Raw genomic sequence first — 12781 nt, 5'->3', positions numbered from 1 at the left:
TGTGTATAAAGGGTTTGTCAAATTTTATGCAGATGATACACGTTTATATTTATCTATCAGCGGTGGTGATGTTAATAATCTGGTTGCAACATAGTGGAAATCTACTGTTTTATGGATATGAAATGACAAAAAACAACAATGTTGATGCAATGTACCTCCGGGCTCCAATCTAGGCCTTATTTTATTCCTCTTTACATAGTTGTTTTTGGTCTCAGAATTAAAAACCTTTTTTCTTTTATTAGCAGGGAATTATTCATTGGTTTCTACCCAAAAAAATCTCTGTGATTAAGTTTTAGGTTCAAACACATCTGAGCTGAGATCAGGAGAGTGTTTTGGTTTAAAGTTACCATTTCGTGAAGGTTGAAATAATAACCTCTTTCTTACAACTGGCAATGGCAGTGGTCTTGATTCAATAAAAACGTTTTGCTAGGAGACGGGAAACATTTTAAAATCCAACTCTTTATTGGTGTTGGTGGTGTAAAAACAAAAAGTATAAAAGAGACAAAAACAACGTAAACAAGATGTCGTGTACAACAACATGCTAAAGTCAGCTTCTCCTGACATGAAATCTGGTGTTCCACAAGGATCCGTTTTATAGCCCTTGTTATTTATTGACATAAATTATATCCTGGATCAAAGTAAACTTCAGAGTTCATTCCAGTGAAACTTTGATGTCTTTTATTAGATTTTGTACAACATTTGAGCTCAAAGAAATAAAACGTACGGACAGATTTATGTACGATATTTCCCACACTGCTTGTTAGCAGGAGACCTTTAGCGCTGGTTTGGATCTGTTGCATGAAGTTTGTTGACAAAAAAAACAAAATAACACCAGACTTGTCTTTAACATTTTAAAGCTTTATTTTGAAATTTCAGTGAGTTTCCGGGGTAAACAGGAAGTCTGCAGATGATTTTTCTGACATGTTGAACTTTGTCTTGCAATGCTGTGTCTGTGGTTGAACTCAGTCACACTGAGTGTTTCTGCTAGCCTGTTGAATGTACCGTAGCATGATGCTAACTGTTGATGCTAACTATGGCTTCGCTCCGTGTCCGCATGCCGTCTTTCTGTGTCGGTTTTCACTTTAGACGTCAAGTCGTAGTTTAGTTTCGTCTCATGTTTTCTCGTAGACGTCGTAGTGCATGTTGCTGGTTGTTTTAGCGCCGTCAGATTTCTTCCGCTTGATGTTTTAAAACTTGGCTGTGAGTTTCAGAACATTAAAAGTTAATCTGGAGGAAATTTGAAACGTTTAAACACAATCTGGAAACTGTTAAAAGGTTGATTATAAAAACAGCAGCATGAAGTGTAAATGATCAAATGTAAAAGAGCTGCATGTTGGATGTGGAGCCGACGGCCTGAAACCAGCTGACAGATTTAGACAACAGATTTCTGAGCATGATGTTTTTCTGCTGATGTGATTGGTTGATTCTCGTGAAGCTCTGATTCGTCGGGTCAGACCGATGTTGGACTTCCTCTCTGACCTTATATGGAAGTCTGTGGCTGCCAATATTAATAAGAAATCAATCAAATTTAAATGAATGTGTGCATGATGTATGACAAAACTAAATATGGAATTCATTAGTGGAAACTATTTATAATATAATTTAGTGTAATGTGAAGAATTATATCGTAGTAATAATAAACAAAATCAAATTTTTTTTTTGTCCATCTCGCAGACAAAAAATTAAAAAGAAACATGGCATCTAAATGTTCTGACTTTGCATCTGATTTAATAAAAATTTTAAAAAAAATCACATTTAAAAGGCCTCTTTTTGTAAGATTTAATCAAAGTCCATTATTTTGAAACTTAAACTGAAAAAAGCCTTTACATTTATTCTTTTCTTAAAAAAGAAAAATCCAATTTGCAGTATAGATGTGAACATTTTAAACGTGTTGACTACTAAATATAATTTTGTCATGCAACATGCACACAAATGGAAACAATTTTTTTTATTTGAAATGGAAAACAAATCTGTTTAATGCCCCTCTGATAACAGTTACTTTAATTTGTAGAAAAGCAGAATATTCATTTGAACCATCATATTTAAACATTTTCAACATGGTTGCAGTCAAAAAAGCACATTTGAAAAAACAATGACTTCCATCTAAATTTATAATTTAAACATTTGAATAAAGGTTTGATCTCTCTGCAGCAGCTGTTTCCTCCTGATCTTACATTCGTCCATTTAAAGTTGAATTACTATAGTATAGTATATACTATAACGTCACAGCAACAAAGTCGACTTCAGCTGAAAAAAACATTTATTACTAAAGATGTTAATATAATTAACTTTTTTACTCTACCTGAATGAAAATGCGAGACATTTAATGCACATTTTTGTAAAGAAAGAAATTAAGAACTCGTCCACATGATGTTCTCGATAATTCTGATTAAACTTTAGTGCAGACGTCCACCAGCTGCTCAGAGGAGACAGAAACCGCCGTCGGTCGCAGCCTGATGTGAGCAGAGCTGAATGATGATGATGATGATGATGATGATGATGATGATGATGATGATGATGATGATGATGATGATACTGAGGGACTCAGAAAACATCATGAGGATTTTACATGTTTGTATTTTATAGGAGCAAAACAGCGTTAAAGAAACGGAAGCTAACAAGGTAACGACGACGGTGTGTGTGTGTGTGTGTGTGTGTGTGTGTGTGTGTGTGTGTGTGTGTGTGTGTGTGTGTGTGTGTGTGTGTGTGTGTGTGTGTGTGTGTGTGTGTGATTCCAGCCTTCAGACAAAAAACAGGTTAATCCTGCGGATTAAAGTGAAACTGAGAATTTAACACAGACTGAACTTCATGACTGAATGTTCTTCTTTATTTTGGTCCTGTTGGGTCTTTATATATATATATATATAGTTTATTATATTGTTCTGGACTCAGTGTTCGTTAACTCTCTGCTGCCCGATCAGTCCGTGTCCATGTTTCTGTCTGTTGGTCTCAGACGAGTCCTTCAATGATTCTTTACACCATCTAGATTCAACTATTTGTTTCTGGACACATTTTAAATGACACGTGGAATAATAATTTTAATTTAAACTTTTATTGAAACAGGACAATATAAAAACATAAAATAAAATAATACAGTTACTAAAACAAGTTATGAAGTTTGAATGAAGTGATTTCCATGAAATATCACAGCTTTAAGATCAGGTTTGGTTATTTTAACGAGTTCAAGGACCGTTGGACATTTGAAAATCTGAAGATAATTTCTGTTTGGACAGTTTCTAACTATGAAATGGTGAATTTTGGAGAATTTTTTTTTTTAAAGAAAAATGTCTTTTGAATGTGCCGGTGGTTCGTGGAGTTCAGAGGAAAACATTTTTTTTCGTTGCTTTGCAGATTCAGATTAAAAAAATTAAGGATTGAAGATGTACAATTCAGGTTCAAATGAAAGTGTTTGTTGAAATCCACGACCTTTAAAGAACTGATCATTTAAATCAGATTCACCTTTAACATCAAAGTAATGAACATATTCGTGCATCAATCATTTTAATCTAATAACAGAATAAATAATCAGTTTCAGTATATTTTTATTTGTGTAATTGCAGGACTTTTACTTGTAACAGAGTGTTTTTACTTTGAGATTTTACCGCTTTTATTTATGTAAATTATTGCAAACTGTAGAGTTTAAACTGTAAAAGCAAAAGGAAGGAGGTCAGCTGAATTTCTGACCTTTTTCTTTGATTGAATCAGCAGCAGCTCAGGCGTCTTCAGGTGAAACATCAGAGCTCATTAAATGTTTCGTCTTCAGTTAATCTCTTTAGATTTCGTCTCGTGTGAGATTAAAAATAAAACCTGAACCAACTGACGGTGAAGAAGATTAGTGAACGTGTTGCCGCTGGATGTTTGATGGATTTTATTTCGTCTTTCAGTCCCGTCCAACTCGACGACTTCGACACGTACTTCAAAGAAATGAGCAAAGACTCGGCCTACAAGTTCTCCCTGCAGTTCGAGGTACGAATTTCATCCGAGCCGCTGTTCTCTCAACTCCCAGTAAGAAGACTTTTATTCTGAAGGGCAGAGCGGTGTGGTTCAGATACTGCAGACCTGATGGGATTAACATTATGAAATATTCTCTGCTGTGATTTAACACGTTTTAAACAGAAAATATCGACATGCACAAACAGACAGTTCAGAAGATGCCTGAGAATCTGTCTGATTTTAAGTTTCTTTCAGTATCACAGTGATTGTCGACTGTCCACTAAATGTGAGCAGATACGTGTTAAAAACGGGTCTCGGAAGGAACAGAGTTACTAAACTGATATTACAGGAGCACATTCATGAGTTTACAGGGAGGAGTTGTGGCCTCTAATCTCTGAAATATATTTTGTCCTCGACCTTTGACCTGATTCTCACGACGCTGCTGCGATCGTGTCGGATGTTTTATAGGAGCTGAAGAGCGTCGGCCTCGATCTGTCCCACGATGCTGCCGACCTGCCCGTCAACCGGCCCAAGAACAGATACACCAACATCCTCCCATGTGAGTCTCAGGATGGTTTAACATTACCTGGATGATGTCACTGTAAACATCTCAGTCAGATTTAATCCTCAAAGTCTCCAGTTTCCAGTTTTTCTGCTGCTTTTTGCTGCGTTCTCATAAAAACAGACAGAAGTTTAGTTTCCTAAAGAGTTTGATGAGAAACTTTGGTTCACTGCCTCGTTCTCTCAGATGATTTCAGTCGGGTGAAGCTGATCTCGATGCACAACGATGAAGGTTCAGACTACATCAACGCCAACTACATACCTGTGAGTACACACTTTCTATCACATGGAGGATTTTTACCAGAAAGATCCTCAGAATCTGTTTGATGAGATGGAAAAAACTGTTTTTCATTGATTCAAAGAATCCACGGTAAAAAAAAAATTATTCTACCGTTCACAGTTCATGAGTCAAAATGAAGACAGAAACTTCCATAACTCTAAACAGGAAGGTGCTATTGGTGCAGTTTTTTTCACATAAAAATGAAAATCCCACTGGGATGAATTGACTCAAATTTGATGACATTTGTTTGTACAGTTTTTCAGATATTTGCTGTGTGTTTCAGAAGGTTTTTTTTTTCCCATTTGTTCCTGAGATCAAAAATCACCACAAAAACTTTCACCAACAGTTATCAGTAAATGTTCAGAGATTCTCCGACATACTTTCATCTGGTGCACGTTTGATGCCCTTTAACTCAGCGGAAGCATAAAGTTAAATACATTTTTTTATTTTGCCGGCTGTTCTGCTGAATTCAAAAATAAAGTTGGAAAATAATTGAATTAAAAAGTAAAATAGATTAAAAAAAAATATGAATGGGGACAAAATAAAAAATTGTAATAAAATAATAAAAAGAAACTTAAAGGGTTGAAAATACTAAATGGAAGTAAAAACAAATCTGACATTCTTTTCTGTACATTTTAAATATTTCAATCTGTGTTGTTTGACTTTTATAAAACTTTATTTACATCTTTCCACTTGATGTATGGAACATTTATTTCTTTTACATTTATTTAACTTCTAATACATTTGAAGAAAATAAATATAAGATAAACAAATGAAAATCAGTAAAAAGAAAAAAGGAAAAAGAGGTAAAATACTCACTTTTTCAATTAATTGTCACAGATTTTAGTTTAAACCTTTATTTACATTTCTGTTAGAGATGCAAACTTATTTTCCAAATGACAGATGACAAAAGAAAAAAAAATGACAGAAATATTTCAAATTAAAAACTAAAAATACAAATTAGAAAAAGTCAATGAACAAAAAGATTAAATACTAAAAAAAATAGGATGCAAAATACTGAGCCGTCAAACATGAATATGTGATAATAAAATCAATAGAAGCGAACTCGTATTCTGATGAGTTCTCTGGATGAACTTTTTTCCTCTCTGTTTGTTTCTGATGTTCAGGGCTACAAACATGTAAAGGAGTACATCGCCACTCAGGGCCCGCTGCCCGAAACACGCAACGACTTCTGGAAGATGGTGCTGCAGGAGAAATCACCCATCGTCGTCATGCTGACTCAGTGCAACGAGCGGCGGCGGGTGAGAAACCGCTCGACTCCGAAACTCCGAAACTCCGAGTCCTATGCAAAATTTCCTAAATTCATTTTATGACTCAGACATATTACATCCATTAAAAAAACAGCTTTACAGCTGCATCACAGTCGTGGAATGAAGGAAGCTTTCAGAAATCCAATTAACATGTCAGAAAATAATACAATTTTCAAAAACAATTACATCGGAAATAAAATTGAAAAAAACACCAACATTTAAAATAAAACCAGATAAATAGGCGTAATTCAAGTTAAAGTTTCATAATAAAGCAACATAATCAAATTGAACCGTTCTGTCGTGCGCTCGCCGCCCCCTGGTGGTCAGCTCCCATGTACTGCAGCTTTAATGGTCTCTGTGGTTTCAGGTGAAGTGCGATCATTACTGGCCGTTCACTGACGAGCCGGTGATGTACGGCGAGATCAGCGTGGAGATGCTGTCTGAGACCGAGTCTCCGGAGTGGACCGTCAGGAAGTTCCGACTCGGATACGTGAGTTTCTTCACCGGCAGAACTTCACCAGAGTCTCTACGTTTATTTTACGTTAACATCGAGTCGCTGTCGCCCCCCGCAGGCCGACGAGAGTCAGGACGTCCTCCACCTGAATTACACCTCGTGGCCGGACCACGGCGTCCCCACTGTCAACGCCATCGAGAGCATCCTGCAGTTCGTCCTCATCGTCCGCCAGCAGGCCAACCGGTCCAAAGACCCGATCGTCGTCCACTGCAGGTCAGAACCACTTTCAGTTCTAATAAACTCTCAGTAGGAAATCACAAAATACACTCAGATGATGCAACGTCCATTACGGAGTCTGACACTGTCTCTGTCCATCTGTCCGGGTGTCTCAGCGCCGGAGTGGGCCGGACCGGGACCTTCATCGCTCTGGACCGCCTCATGCAGCACATCAGGGAGCACGAGTTCGCCGACATCCTGGGGATGGTGTCGGAGATGAGGTCCCACCGTCTGTCCATGGTTCAGACCGAGGTCAGACACCGCGTCATCAAAACCGTTAACGAGTGCTTTGGTATTCAAACCAGCTGATCATGAAACTGTGTGTCTGCAGGAGCAGTACGTGTTCATCCATCAGTGCGTCCTGCTGATGTGGCAGAAGAAGAAGCAGCAGTCCATCACGTCGGATGTCATCTACGAGAACGCCAGCAAGACATAAAGAGGAGACGCCTCCAGACGTGAGTCCGCTCTCAATCGCTTCTGAATCTTTAACGTCCTCAAAGCTTTCTGGAATATTTCTCTGAAAGAAAAATATTTAGAGCTAAAACTTAAGATTGTTTAAATAGTTTTAATAAACCGCTGCTGTCGACAGTCCGTTTCCATGGAAACAAGCTGCTCATTAAAGTCTGGATCTCTCAATTATTAAAAACATATCAGCTCCAAATGAGAAATTGAGAAAGATGGATTTATTTCATTTTGAAAAAAAGTTGTTTGTATTTTAATGCAGGTAAATAAATTGTCTCCTTTAATTGAAGCTATTAAAAATGTTTTTGTGATGTTCAGTTTTAATATTAAAATCAGAAGTAAAACATGTTGAAGACATCAACTAAAAACTGAAAACCTTTTTATTTTCCTGATGAGATTTTTACAGGAAACTTTACAGTGAAATAATTCAAACCTGTAAAATAAAGTTTGACCAAACTCCACCTCTCTGAGGTTTCTACTGCTGTGATTGGCTGAAATTCCAGACAGCTGTTAGTGGTTCAGATGTTGCACTGCTTAAATGAAACCCTCTTCGTTGTCTTGCAGGCTGTGAACACACCCAACCTCCTGTGCTTCAGGCATCCATTCTCTGCAGAAGAAGATCCGCTTCATCATCAGTCTCAAAAAGTCAACAGCAGAACAAACGTCCCGTCTTTCATTTGAATTGGTGTTAAAGCCCGGGATGGAGTTCTGCCTTACGGAGCCTTCACTGACTGACCAACACCTTCAACCACCACCCTGCCCTCCCAGCTGGACCGAGGGGCGTTAACGAGCCGCGTCCACCGTGTCCGTCCTCGTTCAGATGACGTGAGGCGACGAGTCGGTGGAGCTGAGTCAGCTGTTTGTCATTTATTTATGTTTTTAATCTCAGGAGTCGCTGAAAAACCAGCAAGCACACCGGCCTCTTCCTCCGCCTGAACGTCCTCCTCATCGCTCACGTTCAGCTCGCTCGTTGCTCGTCTTCCCGCCGTGCAGTCGTCCGGGCGCTCGCATCGTTCCTCACTGCCAAACGAGCGAACTGCACATCACGGGACGGTCACGTGTCGGCGGTCGAAACTCCAAACGAGCTGACGAACAGCCAGGACGGCTGCACCGGAGACGTCCGGAGACGAAACCCAGCAAACATTCAGAGGACGAAGTCCGGACCCCAAAACGAGCACAAAGTCCGACGGTCGGGACGTCAGAGCTGATTTATACTCAAACACTAAAAACGAACCTCCATCCAGATGATGATGATGATGATGTCATCAAGAGTCACGAAAAAACAATGAAAAGTTTGTCGAAAGTTTCAGATTTCAGCTTCGAAAAAAATATTTTTGGTCCAAACAGAATCCGAACTTTTGAAATCAGCTGTGAGACGTGTGAATGTTTTCTGGGTCGGCACGACTGAAGGGCACAAATCACCCGGTGGACCCGGTGAAGTCGCTGCTCGGCGTGTTGGAGGCCGGTTTAGATGCGTAGAGACGTCTGTGGTTGTAGAGATGTAGTTTGTTTTTGCATCGAGGCCTCGAGCTGCTGAAGGAGGAAGAACTTCCTGCTCCTTCTGACCGGAGGAGCTTCGTACCGCCGACTCTCTTAACGAAGGACGTGTAGATTAACCGTAGACGTGCGTAGAGGTTTGGACGCCGCGATCGTATCGGACCCGGCGGAGGAAATGATCGAGAGCTCGGACCGCACCGAGACAACGAGCTGCCAGAACCACGGAGCAATTTCACGAAGTTTCCCTTTTTGTGTCTGAAATTTGTAAACGACAAACATATCTGGTCTGATATCTGCAGAGACGTTCAGGGGCCCCAGAAACTCTTTCAACATCCAAATCTGGCAAATTATCAAAACTGTGTCAGCGGTTATAAAAGTACAAGTGATTCTTCTGATTCTGGTCTAGAAAGTGAAAAATGTACAACATGTTTTACATTTTAACTTATGAGTACATTCACTGCTTTTTTTACGACGCCAAACATTTTGCTGCGGCTCCCCGAAATTCTTTTCATGGAACTTCAACCCTGAATTCACAGAATTTGTTCAAATTTTAAAAGAATTTCACTCTCAAACTTTACTTATTTCTGTTTAAAAGGCTGCTCTGTTTTAAACTGAAGCATAATTAGAAGCCTGAATATTAAAATTTGCTTAAATGCCAAATATATTTGGCCAGTTTAAAAGAATATAATCAAGATCTCATTTTTTATAATTCTTACAACTATAAATTCTCCTTTGCAGTAAAATTCTACAAACAGTTGTTGCGATCACATTTTGCGAAATTTCTCTAAACATTTTTTAGATATTGGTCCAGTGGGAACGTCCCACAATCTGGTTTCATAAACCAACCATCAAAATGCTTTATAGTGCTCATAGATAACATTTTATAGTATTTTTGAAAAAGTTGGTATTCCGCTGCGACAATTTTCATAATTTTCAAATTCATGTCGTAAACCCCAAAGTTTATGTTACACTCTCAGATTTCTTAATGTAGTTATAAACTTTTATTGTCCACATTTTAATGTGCAACTTAAAGTTTTGTTGTTTTTTTTTACAAAAAAATGGTGCAGTTCTTGTATTAATATCCAAATCTTTTACATAAACTTTGGTAAAGTGCTTCAGATACAAACATACTGTATAAAACATACAATTTGTTCTGTAAAACTTTTCAAATGAATTACTAAAAAAGGGGCGGGGTTTGAACCTGATGATTAGATAAATGGGCTTTGTAAGAAAATCAGTGAGTGTGGGTTAATTGTAACTCTGGAGTTTACATTTTTGTTGTTTTGGGGCCCCCTGGTGGCTGTTTGATGACGGCTCGGGTCGACTCTTCATATCTTTGTCTTGAACTGTACAGAAAGGTTTTGAAGCCGCTTTCTGACCCTTCAGAGTCGCTCGGTTCATTCAGATCAACTTCTGTTCATCGTTCGGTCAGTTTTCCATCTTTCTGCTGATTATTGGACTAGAAGGAAAGAAATGTTTTTCATTCCTCGATGATGAAGCGAATGTTGACCGAGCAGACGAGAGCGGTCGACCTCACTGAACCCAACGTTCAGGATGTACACGGTGTCGTCAAAATAAAAGATGAAGTCCAACAACGTCTCATTAAGGAAAAATTTAATTCTCCTGAAGTCAGATTTTTGTGTAGCTACAGGATATGAACATTCAGTCCATTGAATCCCAACTGTGAAACATCTGCAAACAAATTTTGAAATTTCATACATTATTATACAAAATTATTGTGTAATTCCAAAATGCCCCCGTAAAATCTATCCTAATCAGGCAAAGAACCAAAAATAGTAAACATTGATATATTGCCTCTTTCATTTTTTTCATCCCAATTCTCCTAATTCTCCTAAACTAAGTATTTAGTTTAATCCCCCCCAAAATACGTTCAAACCCCTTAAATTTGTTCAGATTTCAAATTTAGAAATGTTTCAGTAGAATTTTAATTGATGTTGATGTTATTTTTTACTTAAACATGAAAATAAACACTGTCAAACTTCAAAGAAATATTTTTATAATATCTGTGGCGTCACCTCGTTTAAAAGTGACAAAAGTATTGCTGCATTTTTTGCTGAAGGTTTCAGGTTTCATTTATCTGATTTCACTAAACGCTACAAAACGACAAACAGCATCAAACCTTTTATTTTGAAGGAAATGACAAGGAAACTTTATTTTGACGATGCCTCGTATCCGCTTTGTGCAAATTTGAAAGTAACGAGTGAATGTGTGTAACAAGGCCATTGGATTGGTCATCGTGGCCTCGTGGTTCAACGCCTGAAGTCGTCCCCCGCCTGCTGTCGGTCCTCTGAGGGTTCGGTACTTCGGTCCGTTTCACTATTAGATATCAGATGTACTGTACATACTACTACTGCTTAACTATTCTGTTTCTACTCGTCATTACAAAGTACTTCTTGTGGAAATGTTGCTTTAGAGGCTTGTTTTTTAAAAGTTCATGTAAATGTGAAACATCGTTCTCTGAGCCAGAAGCTAAAACTCTCTCAGCCGCGACAGTTTCGGTTTCTGATGCTTCGGTGTTTTCGAAGTGTCGTTCGGACTCGTCGGTGGTCTGAGAAACGCACTTTGGTACGACTGTCAAAAAAAACACAAACCGACAGACGAGTTGCCGAATATTTTCTGGAAGCTCAGCACTGAACACTCTTCTACGATTCTTTCTCTCGCTTCGTGTGTCCAGTCGAACTCGTACGTCGTTGGTGCCATTCGTGTGCATTGTGTCACTTACAATTTGAAGGACGACCCCGAACTCGGGTCGCCGTCACAGAGTTTTAATGTGTGTGTTGGAAAAAATAAAATGTTGCAGTTATATTTGTGCTGATTCGCAGATGTTGTTTCCCGTGAAAACAAGCCGATGTTTATTTTATTTTATTTTATTACTAGAACTGATAATGACGAGTTAAACAATGCTTTTTATTTACGGCTCTGTGCCGCATGTCGATCTTCATCTTGGATCTTGTGGAACTCAGGAAACCAATTTTGGGCTCAACTGAAGATATCCCGAGTATTCAGAAGAAGTTACTGATTTCATAATTAATGACAAGGTTCGTTGTTGGAAAACAGGGAAAAAATACAGCTGTCTGTGCTGAGGTACGTGGTGGATGCACGATCTGCAGCTGTCTGATGAAAGTGGAATAAAAGTGTGATAGCATGTCGTCCAAAAGTCACACTATAGCATGTCGTCTATAATATGATAAAAAAGTCACACTATAGCATGTCGTCTATAATATGATCAAAAAGTCACACTATAGCATGTCGTCTATAATATGATAAAAAAGTCATGCTATAGCATGTCGTCTATAATATAATAAAAAAAAGTCACTCTATAGCATGTTGTCTAAAATATGATCAAAAAAAGTCATACTATAGCATGTCGTCTAAAATATGACAAAAAAAAGTCATACTATAGCATGTCGTCTAAAATATGATCAAAAAGTCATACTATAACATGTCGTCTAAAATATGATAAAAAAAAGTAATATTATTATATCATATTGTGATATTTCCTTCAAATTTCTGATGACGTGCTACAAGTATGACTTCCGTTCAAATTAAGGTAGCTAACACAGTGGTGCAGCTGTCAGAGTCGTTGTCTCTCAGTCGAAAGTTCCTGGGTTCAATTCCCGCCTGCGACTTTCAATATGAATTTCTTATTCCTGCAAAACTAATGACCTGAAAGTAAAGTCTGTCGTCCATAACATGGATGAATAACTTATGCATGTTGTCCATAATGTAAAACATCACATTCAAGCAAGAACATGCGATCCTCCACACTAAGTTCCAGACCCTCTATCGAACCCAGAAGCTCCTGATTGTGAGAAGACAACGTTGGCTGAGAACTTCAACATTTTTGATGACTCGCTTGCATTCTTGTTCTGACTTATATGATTTGTATGACTTTTAAACATGTTAAGGAAGAGAGTTCTACGGTGCGGTGGTTGGTGTTGTTGCCTCCCATTCAGAAGGTTCCAGGTTCGAGACTCTCCCGGGAAAGGATGACATTAACATCCTAGATGAAAAGCCACGGCAAGG

At 38.4% G+C, this 12781-nt stretch overlaps 1 protein-coding gene across 4 annotated transcripts in view; it reads left to right on the top strand.

Annotated features, from left to right (window-relative positions):
* ptpro (protein tyrosine phosphatase receptor type O) overlaps positions 1-11558 on the top strand; it is a 41164-nt gene extending 29606 nt beyond the window's left edge. For 3 of the 4 annotated variants that reach the window (XM_069687810.1, XM_069687809.1, XM_069687811.1), the window contains 10 exons: positions 2587-2622; positions 3885-3966; positions 4402-4492; positions 4682-4758; positions 5902-6036; positions 6413-6535; positions 6618-6772; positions 6892-7027; positions 7107-7230; positions 7802-11558. In XM_069687810.1, the coding sequence (XP_069543911.1) occupies positions 2587-2622; positions 3885-3966; positions 4402-4492; positions 4682-4758; positions 5902-6036; positions 6413-6535; positions 6618-6772; positions 6892-7027; positions 7107-7211 (940 nt within the window). In that variant the 3' untranslated portion in view covers positions 7212-7230; positions 7802-11558. The remainder of the gene's footprint in view (positions 1-2586; positions 2623-3884; positions 3967-4401; positions 4493-4681; positions 4759-5901; positions 6037-6412; positions 6536-6617; positions 6773-6891; positions 7028-7106; positions 7231-7801) is intronic. The other variant, XM_069687812.1, reaches the window with a different exon arrangement.
* Positions 11559-12781: the final 1223 nt, after the last annotated feature.

Source organism: Brachyistius frenatus, unplaced genomic scaffold (genome assembly GCF_029030835.1).
Source record: "Brachyistius frenatus isolate BFR_SWC_R1_liver_20210118 unplaced genomic scaffold, ASM2903083v1 Contig_492, whole genome shotgun sequence".
Classification (NCBI taxonomy): Eukaryota; Metazoa; Chordata; class Actinopteri; family Embiotocidae; genus Brachyistius; species Brachyistius frenatus.
This window is presented reverse-complemented; position numbering and strand designations above follow the sequence as displayed.